Genomic DNA, 20,046 nt, shown 5'->3' on the forward strand with positions numbered 1-20,046 from the left:
GCACTTAGTCCAATGTTAGTTCCTTCAGCACTGATGCCCATACGTTTTCTTCCGTTGGGGCGTTGGTTTGGTAGATCTGTTTCCTACCACTCCTCCTCAGTCTTCCTGTAGGTTGGTTCCTGTTTAATGCACAGTACTTGTAGTTCCTGTGCATTTGGCTCCCTCTGCTGGTCACTTGCTGTTGTGGCAGTTTGTTCCCGCATTCCCCAGTCAATAGTTGGTCTTAGAGCCCATGGATGTGGCTCTGGACCGGCTACTGGGGGAGGGGTTTGATCTCTTTTGGCTTTTGCTACAACTGTTATGAGTGATTATGGTGTTAAAACAAGATGCTGCTTTGCATAATATTGTATAATAAATTGTCACAGGGAATTCGTCCTAAATAAAAATGTGTCATTTGTATGCTCTGCTATTTCATTGATGCAGCACCTCTATTGATCAATTTAATCTATCCTGTATGGTATATAGTGAATGTTATTTGGCACAGATTAGTTCACCACGACCATAGAGACTGATCTTTGGTATTTTTTGGTGTTGCCCTCGCGAGTGGGTTATGTAACGAGTCCAAACGGATCCTAGATCTTGGATCTAACTACCCTACCACCTCTAGGGACTTTACTGAGGAAGGTGTTTCGTTTTATTGTCACTCGGGAAGTTTCGGTTTCGTTTCTTCAGGCTGGCGAGGCTGAGGCGTGGTTACCAGACATGTTATAGGAGATCAGCTGAGTCAGTGCGACCAATATCACGGAGCACCAAACCACTATAGCCGTGGAGCAGCTGTCAGCTTAATGCAAGAGACATAGTCAATATCTCTCTGCTATCAGTTCATCGATCATTCATCGATCATGTATGAGATGGAGAAGAGCAATCTACAGAGTTATAGTAAATACGTGATTCATATTTTGCGACCGTCTTACGTCAAAGGCTTCATGACAACTTACCTGCAACCAGGTACAGTATGTATAATGTCGCTTTGTTGCTTTAGCTACTAACGGTAGTCTGTTCCTTTACCTTTTATCCTGGTTTAGCTTTACATTGTTATCCTGTTGTTTTAGCTACTAACTGTAGTCTATACGATTGTTTTACCATTGTTATCCTGTTTCATATCGACAGACACGGTCAGCTTTTGATTACATGATTTTGTTCTTATTTCGAATGCAATTCTACAAAACAATGATTTGTTTTAATTTGTGTCTCACGGCCTGTGACGCTGACAAATGGTTTGCATGTAGAGAAATGACTGCCACCGTTGTCCCAGACCCCCCCTGCCAGACCCCCCCAGCCAGAACACTTCCCCTTCGCGTGAACGCGCACGCCCTCAATGATTCATCGTTGCGACATACGTGAACGCGCACGCACTCAATTCTTCACTGCTGCGACTTGCTTGCTAGTTGAGATATCTGTTCAAGTTTGGCTGCGTTTCATTTTATTTTTTTTATGTCGGTTTTATCGCGGGGGAGGCACTAGTAATGTCTGAAGTTTTCGGTTTGGCTATTTGTTTCAAGTGTAGTAGTCTAGAAATAAATCTCTTTGCCAGAATTCGTCATCTCTCCCATGTCTTATTGGATTAGTAGTTGTTCTGAAATGTTTATTACTTGCCTACATTTGACTCCCTCCTCAATGGTTTAATATAACACACATACACACACACACACATACACACACACACACACACACACACACACACACACACACACACACACACACACACACACACACACACACACATACACACACACACACACACACACACACACACACACACACACACACACACACACACACACACACACACACACACACACACACACACACACACACATCAATTATTAATTTCGGTTGTCTCTCCTGATGTGATGTGTGTTCTATAGAAAGTATTTGACTCTGATGTGACGTGTGTTCTATAGAAAGTATTTGACTCTGATGTGACGTGTGTTCTATAGAAAGTATTTGACTCTGATGTGACGTGTGTTGTACTGGACTCTAAGCTACAAAATTAAGGAAATTAGAAGGGGGGGGGTTCTATAGAAAGTATTGGGGGTTTCGGCAAGGCAATTTTATTGCCGAGCATAAAGACAACAAACATTTATTTTAGAAACATTTTGTAATGTTTAAGAAAATAAAGATGATACACAAATATTATCACACAAAACATCACAGAAAGTGTAGTTTGTTAACAAACATTAATTAAATAGGACATCTTTGCATAATAAGTTATAAAGTGACAAATCACTTTCTTGGAACAGAGTCCTCTTTGGGGGTGAAAGTATTTGACTCTGATAACCTTTCAAGTTTAGACAGACAGGCACACATACATTACACACATATTACACACATATTATACACATATTATACACACACATTATACACACACATTATACACACACATTATACACACATATTATACACACATATTATACACACATATTATACACACACATTATACACACACATTATACACACATATTATACACACACATTATACACACACATTATACACACATATTATACACACATATTATACACACATATTATACACACACATTATACACACATATTATACACACATATTATACACACACATTATACACACACAGTATACACACATATTATACACACACATTATACACACACATTATACACACACATTATACACACATATTATACACACATATTATACACACACATTATACACACACATATTATACACACATATTATACACACACATTATACACACACATTATACACACATATTATACACACATATTATACACACATATTATACACACACATTATACACACACATTATACACACATATTATACACACATATTATACACACATATTATACACACACATTATACACACACATTATACACACATATTATACACACATATTATACACACACATTATACACACACAGTATACACACATATTATACACACACATTATACACACACATATTATACACACATATTATACACACACATTATACACACACATTATACACACATATTATACACACATATTATACACACACATTATACACACACATATTATACACACATATTATACACACACATTATACACACACATTATACACACACATTATACACACACATTATACACACATATTATATACACATATTATACACACATATTACACACACACATTACACACACATTATACACACACATTATACACACATATTATACACACACATTATACACACACATTATACACACACACATTATACACACACATTATACACACACATTATACACACACATTATACACACACATTATACACACATTATACACACATATTATACACACATATTATACACACACATTATACACACACATTATACACACATATTATACACACACATTATACACACATATTATACACACACATTATACACACACATTATACACACACACATTACACACATATTATACACACACATTATACACACACATTATACACACACATTATACACACATTATACACACACATTATACACACATATTACACACACATTATACACACACATTATACACACACACATTACACACATATTATACACACACATTATACACACATATTATACACACACATTATACACACATTATACACACACATTATACACACATATTATATACACACATTATATACACACACATTATACACACATATTATACACACATATTATACACACACATTATACACACATATTATACACACACATTATACACACACATTATACACACACATTATACACACACATTATACACACATATTATACACACATATTATACACACATATTATACACACACATTATACACACACATTATACACACATATATACATATTATACACACATATTATACACATTATACACATATTATACACACATATTATACACACATATTATATACACACATTATACACACATATTATACACACATATTATACACACATTATACACACATATTATACACACACATTATACACACATATTATACACACATATTATACACACATATTATACACACATATTATACACACACATTATACACACATATTATACACACATATTATACACACATATTATACACATATTATTCACACACATTATACACACATTTATTATACACACACATTATACACACATATTATACACACACATTATATACATTATACACACATATTATACACACATTATACACATTATACACACATATTATACACACATATATATACACACACATTATACACACACATTATACACACACATTATACACACATATTATACACACACATTATTATACACACACATTATTATACACACATTATACACACATATTATACACACACATTATACACACATATTATACACACACATTATACACACATATTATACACACATATTATACACACATATTATACATATTACACATATTATACACACACATTATACACACACATTATACACACACATTATACACACATATTATACACACATTATACACATTATACACACATATTATACACACATATTATACACACACATTACACACACATTATACACACACATTATACACACACATTATACACACATATTATACACACACATTATACACACACATTATACACACACATTATATACACACATTATACACACACATTATACACACATATTATACACACACATTATACACACATATTATACACACACATTATACACATATTATACACACACATTATACACACATATTATACACACATATTATACACACATTATACACACACATTATACACATATTATACACACATATTATACACACACATTATACACACATATTATACACACATATTATACACACACATTATACACACATATTATTATATACACACATATTATACACACATATTATACACACATTATTATACACATATTATACACACATATTATACACACACATTATACACACATATTATACACACATATTATACATATTATACACACATATTATACACACACATTATACACACATATTATACACACACATTATACACACATATTATACACACATATTATACACACATATTATACACACATATTATACACACATATTATACACACACATTATACACACATATTATACACACATATTATACACACACATTATATACACACATATTATACACACATATTATACACACACATTATACACACATATTATACACACATATTATACACACACATTATACACACACATTATACACACACATTATACACACATATTATACACACATATTATACACACATATTATACACACACACATATTATATACATATTATATATTATACACACATATTATACACACATATTATACACACATATTATACACACACATTATACACACATATTATACACACACATTATACACACACATATTATATACACATATTATACACACATATTATACACACATATTATACACACACATTATATACACATATTATACACACATATTATACACACATATTATACACACATATTATACACACACATTATACACACACATTATACACACATATTATACATTATACACACATATTATATACACACATTATACACACACATTATACACACATATTATACACACATATTATACACACACATTATACACACATATTATACACACATATTATACACACATATTATACACACACATTATACACACACATTATACACACACATTATACACACACATTATACACACATATTATATACACATATTATACACACATATTACACACACATTATACACACACATTATACACACACATTATACACACATATTACACACACATTATACACACACATTATACACACACATTATACACACACACATTACACACATATTATACACACACATTATACACACACATTATACACACACATTATACACACACATTATACACACATATTATATACACATATTATACACACACATTATACACACATATTATACACACACATTATACACACACATTATACACACACATTATACACACATATTATACACACATATTATACACACATATTATACACACACATTATACACACATATTATACACACACATTATATACACACATATTATACACACATATTATACACACACATTATACACACATATTATACACACATATTATACACACACATTATACACACACATTATACACACATATTATACACACATATTATACACACATATTATACACACACATTATACACACATATTATACACACATATTATACACACACATTATACACACATATTATACACACATATTATACACACATATTATACACACATATTATACACACACATTATACACACATATTATACACACACATTATACACACATATTATACACACATATTATACACATATTATACACACATATTATACACACATATTATACACACATATTATACACACACATTATACACACATATTATACACACATATTATACACACATATTATACACACACATTATACACACACATTATACACACACATTATACACACATATTATACACACATATTATATACACATATTATACACACATATTATACACACATATTATACACACACATTATACACACATATTATACACACATATTATACACACATATTATACACACATATTATACACACACATTATACACACACATTATACACACACATTATACACACATATTATATACACATATTATACACACATATTATACACACATATATACACACACATTATATACACATATTATACACACATTATATACACATATTATACACACATATTATACACACACATTATACACACATATTATACACACATATTATACACACACATTATACACACATATTATACACACACATTATACACACATATTATACACACATATTATACACACATATTATACACACATATTATACACACATATTATACACACATATTATACACACACATTATACACACATATTATACACACACATTATACACACATATTATACACACATATTATACACACATATTATACACACATATTATACACACATATTATACACACACATTATACACACATTATACACACACATTATACACATTTATACACATATTATTATACATATTATATACACACATATTATACACACATTATATTATACACACATATTATACACACACATTATACACACACATTATATACACACATTATACACACACACATTATACACACACATTATACACACATATTATACACACACATTATACACACATATTATACACACATTATACACACACATTATACACACACATTATACACACACATTATACACACACATTATACACACACATTATACACACACATTATACACACACATTATACACACATATTATACATTATATACACATATTATACACACATATTATACACACATATTATACACACACATTATACACACACATTATACACACACATTATACACACATTATACACACATATTATACACACATATTATACACACACATTATACACACATATTATACACACATATTATACACACACATTATACACACATATTATACACACACATTATACATACACATATTATACACACACATTATACACACATATTATTATACACACATTATACACACACATTATACACACATATTATACACACACATTATACACACATATTATACACACATATTATACACACATATTATACACATATTATTCACACATATTATACACACATATTATACACACATATTATACACACATATTATACACACACATTATATACACACATTATACACACATATTATACACACATATTATACACACACATTATACACACATATTATACACACATATTATACACACACATTATACACATATTATACACACATATTATACACACATATTATACACACATATTATACACACATATTATACACACATATTATACACACACATTATACACATATTATACACACATATTATACACACATATTATACACACACATTATACACACATATTATACACACACATTATACACACACATTATACACACACATTATATACACATATTATACACACACATTATACATATTATACATATTATATATTATACACACATTATTATACACATATTATACACACATATTATACACACATATTATACACACATATTATACACACATATTATACACACACATTATACACACACACACATTATACACACATATTACACACATATTATACACACATATTATACACACATTATATACACATTATATACACACATATTATACACACATATTATATACACATATTATACACATATTATACACACATTATTACACACATATTATACACACATATTATACACACATATTATACACACATATTATACACACATATTATACACACATTATATACACACATATTATACACACATTATACATTATACACACACATTATACACACACATTATACACATTATATTATACACACACATTATACACACATATTATACACACACATTATACACACACATTATACACACATATTATACACACACATTATACACACATATTATACACACATATTATACACATATTATACACACATATTATACATTATTATACACACATTATACACACATATACACACATATTATACACACACATTATACACACACATTATACACACATATTATACACACACATTATACACACATATTATACACACATATTATACACACATATTATACACACATATTATACACACACATTATACACACATATTATACACACATATTATACACACATATTATACACATATTATTCACACACATTATACACACATATTATACACACATATTATACACACATATTATACACACATATTATACACACACATTATACACACACATTATACACACATATTATACACACACATTATACACACATATTATATACACATATTATACACACATTATACACACACATTATATACACATATTATACACACATTATACACACATATTATACACACATATTATACACACACATATATACACACATATTATACACACATATTATACATATTATACACACATATTATACACACATTATATTATACATACACATTATACACACACATTATACACACATATTATACACATATTATACACACATATTATACACATATTATACACACACATTATACACACATATTATACACATATTACACACATATTATACACACACATTATACACACATATTATACACACACATTATACACACACATTATACACACATATTATACACACACATTATACACACATATTATACACACATATTATACACACATATTATACATATTATACACACATATTATACACACATATTATATTATACACACACATTATACACATTATACACACATATTATACACACACATTATACACACATATTATACACACATATTATACACACACATATTATATATTATACACACATATTATACACACACATTATATACATATTATACACACACATTATATACACACATATTATACACACATATTATACACACATATTATACACACATATTATACACACATATTATACACACATTATACACACACATTATACACACATATTATACACACACATTATACACACATATTATACACACATATTATACACACACATTATACACACATATTATACACACATATTATACACACATATTATACACACATATTATACACACATATTATACACATATTATTCACACACATTATACACACATATTATACACACATATTATACACACATATTATATACACATATTATACACACACATTATACACACATATTATACACACATATTATACACACATATTATACACACATATTATACACACATATTATACACACATATTATACACACACATTATACACACATATTATACACACACATTATACACATTATTATACACACATATTATACACACACATTATATACACATATTATACACACTATACACACATATTATACACACATATTATACACACATTATACACACATATTATACACACACATTATACACACATATTATACACACATTATACACACATATTATACACACATATTATACACACACATTATACACACATATTATACACACATTATACACACATATTATACACACATATTATACACACATATTATACACACATATTATACACACATATTATACACACACATTATACACACACATTATACACACATATTATACACACATATTATACACATTATACACACATATTATACACACACATTATACACACATTATATTATACACACACATTATACACACATATTATACACACATATTATACACACATATTATACACACATATTATACACACACATTATACACACATATTATACACACATATTATACACACATATTATACACACATATTATACACACATATTATACACACATATTATACACACATTATACACACATATTATACACACATATTATACACATATTATACACACACATTATACACACATATTATACACACATATTATACACACATATTATACACACATTATATTATACACACATATTATACACACATATTATACACACATATTATACACACACATTATACACACATATTATACACACACATTATACACATTATACACACATTATACACACATATTATACACACATATTATACACACATATTATACACACATATTATACACACATATTATACACACACATTATACATATTATACATATTATACACACATATTATACACACATATTATACACACACATTATACACACACATTATACACACATATTATACACACATATTATACACACATATTATACACACACATTATACACACATATTATACACACACATTATACACACACATTATACACACATATTATACACACACATTATACACACATATTATACACACACATTATACACACACACATTACACACATATTATACACACACATTATACACACACATTATACACACACATTATACACACACATTATACACACATTATATACACATATTATACACACATATTATACACACACATTATACACACATATTATACACACACACACATTATACACACATATTATACACACACATTATACACACATATTATACACACACATTATACACATATTATATTATACACACATATTATACATATTATACACATATTATACACATTATTATACACACACATTATACACACATATTATACACATATTATACACACATATTATACACACACATTATACACACACATTATACACACACATTATACACACACATTATACACACATATTATACACACACATTATACACACACATTATACACACACATTATACACACACACATTACACACATATTATACACACACATTATACACACATATTATACACACACATTATATACACACATTATACACACACATTATACACACATATTATACACACATATTATACACACATATTATACACACACATTATACACACATATTATACACACATATTATACACACATATTATACACACACATTATACACACATATTATACACACATATTATACACACACATTATACACACATATTATACACACATATTATACACACATATTATACACACATATTATACACACATATTATACACACATATTATACACACATATTATACACACATATTATACACACATATTATACACACACATATACACACATATTATACACACATATTATACACACATATTATACACACATATTATACACACATATTATACACACATATTATACACACATATTATACACACACATTATACACACATATTATACACACATATTATACACATTATTATACACATATTATACACACATATTATACACACATTATACACACATTATACACATATTATACACACATATTATACACACATATTATATTATATACACATATTATACACACATATTATACACACATATTATACACACATATTATACACACATATTATACACACATATTATACACACATATTATACACACACATTATACACACACATTATACACACATATTATACACACACATTATACACACATATTATACACACACATTATACACACATATTATACACACACATTATACACACATATTATACACACATATTATACACACACATTATACACACATATTATACACACACATTATACACACATATTATACACACACATTATACACACATATTATACACACATATTATACACACATTATACACATTACATATACACACATATTATACACACATTATACACACATATTATACACACACATTATACACACATATTATACACACACATTATACACACATATTATTATACACATATTATACACACATTATACACACATATTATACACACATATTATATACACATATTATACACACATATTATACACACATATTATACACATTATATACACATATTATATTATACACACATTATACACACATATTATACACACATATTATACACACATATTATACACACATATTATACACACACATTATACACACATATTATACACACACATTATACACATATTATACACATATTATACACACATATTATACACACATATTATACACACATATTATACACACATATTATACACACATTATACACACATATTATACACACATATTATACACACACATTATACACACACATTATACACACATATTATACACACATATTATACACACACATTATACACACATATTATACACACATATTATACACACACATATATACACACACATTATACACACACATTATACACACACATTATACACACACATTATACACACACATTATACACACATATTATACACACATATTATACACACACATTATACACACACATTATACACACATATTATACACACACATATTATACACACATATTATACACACATATTATACACACATATTATACACACATATTATACACACACATTATATACACACATTATACACACACATTATACACACATATTATACACACACATTATACACACATATTATACACACATATTATACACACACATTATACACACACATTATACACACATATTATACACACATATTATACACACATATTATACACACATATTATACACACACATTATACACACACATTATACACACATATTATACACACATTATACACACATATTATACACACACATTATACACACACATTATACACACATATTATACACACATATTATACATTATACACACATATTATACACACATATTATACACACATTATACACACACATTATACACACATTATACACATATTATACACACATATTATACACACATTATACACACACACATATTATACACACATTATACACACATATTATACACACATATTATACACACATATTATACACACACATTATACACATATTATACACATATTATACATTATACACACATATTATACACACATATTATACACACACATTATATACACACATTATACACACACATTATACACACATATTATACACACACATTATACACACATATTATACACACACATTATACACACATTATTATATATTATACACACATATTATACACACACATTATACACATATTATACACACATATTATACACACATATTATACACACATTATACATATTATACACACATATTATACACACATATTATACACACACATTATACACACATATTATACACATATTATACACACATATTATACACACATATTATACACACACATTATACACACATATTATACACACACATTATACACACACATTATACACACACATATTATACACATATTATACACACATATTATACACACATATTATACACATATTATATACACACACATTATACACACATATTATACACACATATTATACACACACATTATACACACATATTATACACACACATTATACACACACATTATACACACATATTATACACACATATTATACACATTATACACACATTATATTATACACACATATTATATACACATATTATACACACACATTATACATTATACACACATATTATACACACATATTATACACACATATTATACACACACATTATACACACACATTATACACACACATTATACACACATATTATACACACATATTATACACACATATTATATACACACATATTATACACACACATTATACACACATATTATACACACATATTATACACACACATTATACACACATATTATACACATATTATACACACATTATACACACATATTATACACACACATATTATACACACATATTATACACACATATTATACACACACATTATACACACATATTATACACACATATTATACACACATATTATACATTACACATTATATACACATTATACACACATTATACACACATATTATACACACATTATACACACATATTATACACACACATATTATACACACACATTATACACACATATTATACACACATATTATACACACATATTATACACACATATTATACACACATATTATATATTATACACACACATTATACACACATATTATACACACATATTATACACACATATTATACACACATATTATACACACATATTATACACACATATTATACACATATTATTATATTATACACACATTATTATTATACACACACATATACATTATTATACACACACATTATACACACATTATATACACACATATTATACACACATATTATACACACATATTATACACACATATTATACACACACATTATACACACATATTATACACACATATTATACACATATTATACACACATATTATACACACATATTATACACACACATTATACACACATTATACACACACATTATACACACATATTATACACACATATTATACACACATTATATTATACACACATATTATACACACATATTATACACACATATTATACACACACATTATACACACATATTATACACACATATTATACACACACATTATACACACATTATATACACACATATTATACACACACATTATACACACATATTATATTATACACACATATTATACACACATATTATACACACATATTATACACACACATTATACACACATATTTATACACACATTATATACATATTATACACACATATTATACACACACATTATACACACATATTATACACACATATTATACACACATATTATACACACATATTATACACACATATTATACACACATTATACACACATATTATATATTATACACACATATTATACACACATATTATTATACACACACATTATACACACACATTATACACACATATTATACACACATATTATACACACACATTATACACACATATTATACACACATATTATACACACATTATATACACATATTATACACACATTATATACACACATATTATACACACATATTATACACACATATATACACACACATTATACACACATATTATACACACATATTATACACACACATTATACACACATATTATACACACATATTATACACACATATTATACACACATATTATACACACATATTATACACACACACATATTATACACACATATTATACACACACATTATACACACATATTATACACACATATTATACACACACATTATACACACATATTATACACACATATTATACACACATATTATACACATATTATACACACACATATACACACATTATTATACACACATATTATACACACATATTATACACACATATTATACACACATATTATACACACATATTATACACACATATTATACACACATATTATACACACACATTATTATACACATATTATACACACATATTATACACACATATTATACACACACATATTATACACACATATTATACACACATATTATACACACACATTATACACACACATATACACACATATTATACACACACATTATATACACATATTATACACACATATTATACATTATACACACATATTATACACACATTATACACACATATTATACACACATATTATACACACATATTATACACATATTATACACACATATTATACACATATTATACACACATATTATACACACATATTATACACACATATTATACACACATATATACACACATATTATACACACATATTATACACACATATTATACACACATATTATACACACATATTATACACACATATTATACACACATATTATACACACATATTATACACACATATTATACACACATATTATATACACATATTATACACACACATTATATACACATATTATACACACATATTATACACACATATTATACACACATATTATACACACATATTATACACACATATTATACACACATATTATACACACATTATACACACATATTATACACACATATTATACACACATATTATACACACATATTATACACATATTATACACACATTATACACACATATTATACACATATTATACACACATATTATACACATATTATACATATTATACACACATATTATACACACATATTATACACACATATTATACACACATATTATACACACATATTACACACATATTATACACACATATTATACACACATATTATACACATATTATATATATTATACACACATATTATACACACACATTATACACACACATATTATACACACATATTATACACACATATTATACACACATATTATACACACATATTATACACACATATTATACACACATATTATACACACATATTATACACACATATTATACACACATATTATACACACATATTATACACACATATTATTATACACACACATTATACACACATATTATACACACACATTATACACACATATTATACACATATTATACACACATATTATACACATATTATTCACACATATTATACACACATATTATACACACATATTATACACACACATTATACACACACATTATACACACACATTACACACACATATTAGACACACACATTATATACACATATTATACACACATATTATACACACATATTATACACACACATTATACACACACATTATACACACATATTATACACACATATTATACACACATATTATACACACATATTATACACACATATTATACACACACATTATACACACACATTATATACACACACATTACACACATATTATACACACATTATACACACATATATACACACATATTATACACACATATTATACACACATATTATACACACACATTATACACACACATTATACACACATATTATACACACATATTATACACACATATTATACACACACATTATATACACACATTATACACACACATTATACACACATATTATTACACACACATTATACACACATATTATACACACACATTATACACACACATTATACACACACATTATACACACATATTATACACACATATTATACACACATATTATACACACATATTATACACACATATTATACACACATATTATACACACATATTATACACACATATTATACACACACATTATACACACATATTATACACACACATTATACACACATATTATATACACATATTATACACACATATTATACACATATTATTCACACATATTATACACACATATTATACACACATATTATACACACACATTATATACACACATTATACACACACATTACACACACATATTAGACACACACATTATATACACATATTATACACACATATTATACACACATATTATACACACATATTATACACACATATTATACACACATATTATACACACATATTATACACACACATTATACACACACATTATACACACATATTATACACACATATTATACACACACATTATACACACATATTATACACACATATTATACACACATATTATATACACACATATTATACACACATATTATAATATATATAATATAATAATATATTATACACACACATTATACACACATATTATACACACACATTATACACACATATTATACACACACATTATACACACATATTATACACACACATTATACACACATATTATACACACATATTATACACACATATTATACACACACATTATACACACATATTATACACACATATTATACACACATATTATACACATATTATTCACACATATTATACACACATATTATACACACACATTATACACATATTATACACACATATTATACACACATATTATACACACACATTATACACACACATTATACACACACATTACACACACATATTAGACACACACATTATATACACATATTATACACACATATTATACACACATATTACACACATATTATTCACACATATTATACACACATATTATACACACACATTATACACACATATTATACACACACATTATACACACACATTACACACACATTATATACACACATTATACACACACATTATATACACACATTATACACACACATTATACACACACATTATACACATATTATACACACACATTATATACACACATTATACACACACATTATATACACACATTATACACACATATTATACACACACATTATACACACATATTATACACACACATTATACACACATATTATACACACATATTATACACACATATTATACACACACATTATACACACATTATACACACATATTATACACACATATTATACACACACATTATATACACATATTATACACACATATTATTCACACACATATTATACACACACATTATATACACATATTATACACACATATTATTCACACACATATTATACACACACATTATATACACATATTATACACACATATTACACACACATGTCTATTCTGTATGTCGTTCTTCTTTCTTAGTTAGACAACAGCACATATACATGTTTTCTCTCCCCGAGCCACATGTATTGTTTTGGAAAACGGGTGTAAATACAAACGTATCATCACATTCTTTATCATCTACGATGTTGATTATAAACAGTATGTTGTTCATAGCAGTGCAGCCATATCACCTTGTAGGCAGAGGAGTGACTGTCTGTATGTGTATGTGGTGCTATATGTCGGATCTTGGACAAGCCACTGTGATGGAAAATAAATCACTTCATTCTGTTCTTTATTCTCCGAGGCAAGACAATACCATATGTTGTAGATTTAAAAAGACAAAACTTGTTGTGTCATTTTACTCAATGTTGTGTCATTCTACTCAATGTAGAAATAAGGACCGGAGGGGAGAATTAATGCACCTTTTAGCAAATCACATTTATTTTAAAGTTATCAATTTGTACAGTATATGTATACAGTATATATACAGTATATAATCCATTTGTACAGTATATGCAGTATATATACAGTACATAATCAATTTGTGCAGTATATGCCGAAACCATAAATACATGTTATGGTAGATGTTGTATTACATGATGGAATCTACCATATTCTAAAATGTTACATATGCAATATGATAAAGTAGAGTGGTTAGAGTAGGATGGGATGGGGGCGGCAGGGTAGCCTAGTGGTTAGAGTAGGATGGGATGGGGGCGGCAGGGTAGCCTAGTGGTTAGAGTAGGATGGGATGGGGGCGGCAGGGTAGCCTAGTGGTTAGAGTAGGATGGGATGGGGGCGGCAGGGTAGCCTAGTGGTTAGAGTAGGATGGGATGGGGGCGGCAGGGTAGCCTA

At 27.5% G+C, this 20,046-nt stretch overlaps 1 protein-coding gene across 1 annotated transcript in view; it reads left to right on the forward strand.

Annotated features, from left to right (window-relative positions):
* Window positions 1-716: 716 nt before the first annotated feature.
* The window catches only part of rigi (RNA sensor RIG-I), a 62,082-nt gene continuing 42,752 nt past the window's right edge, over window positions 717-20,046 (forward strand). Inside the window, exon 1 of the mRNA XM_052513853.1 lies at window positions 717-948. Within this exon, the coding sequence (XP_052369813.1) occupies window positions 843-948 (106 nt within the window). The 5' untranslated portion in view covers window positions 717-842. The remainder of the gene's footprint in view (window positions 949-20,046) is intronic.

The sequence above is a fragment of the Oncorhynchus keta genome, unplaced genomic scaffold (genome assembly GCF_023373465.1).
Source record: "Oncorhynchus keta strain PuntledgeMale-10-30-2019 unplaced genomic scaffold, Oket_V2 Un_scaffold_14044_pilon_pilon, whole genome shotgun sequence".
Taxonomy (NCBI): Eukaryota; Metazoa; Chordata; class Actinopteri; order Salmoniformes; family Salmonidae; genus Oncorhynchus; species Oncorhynchus keta.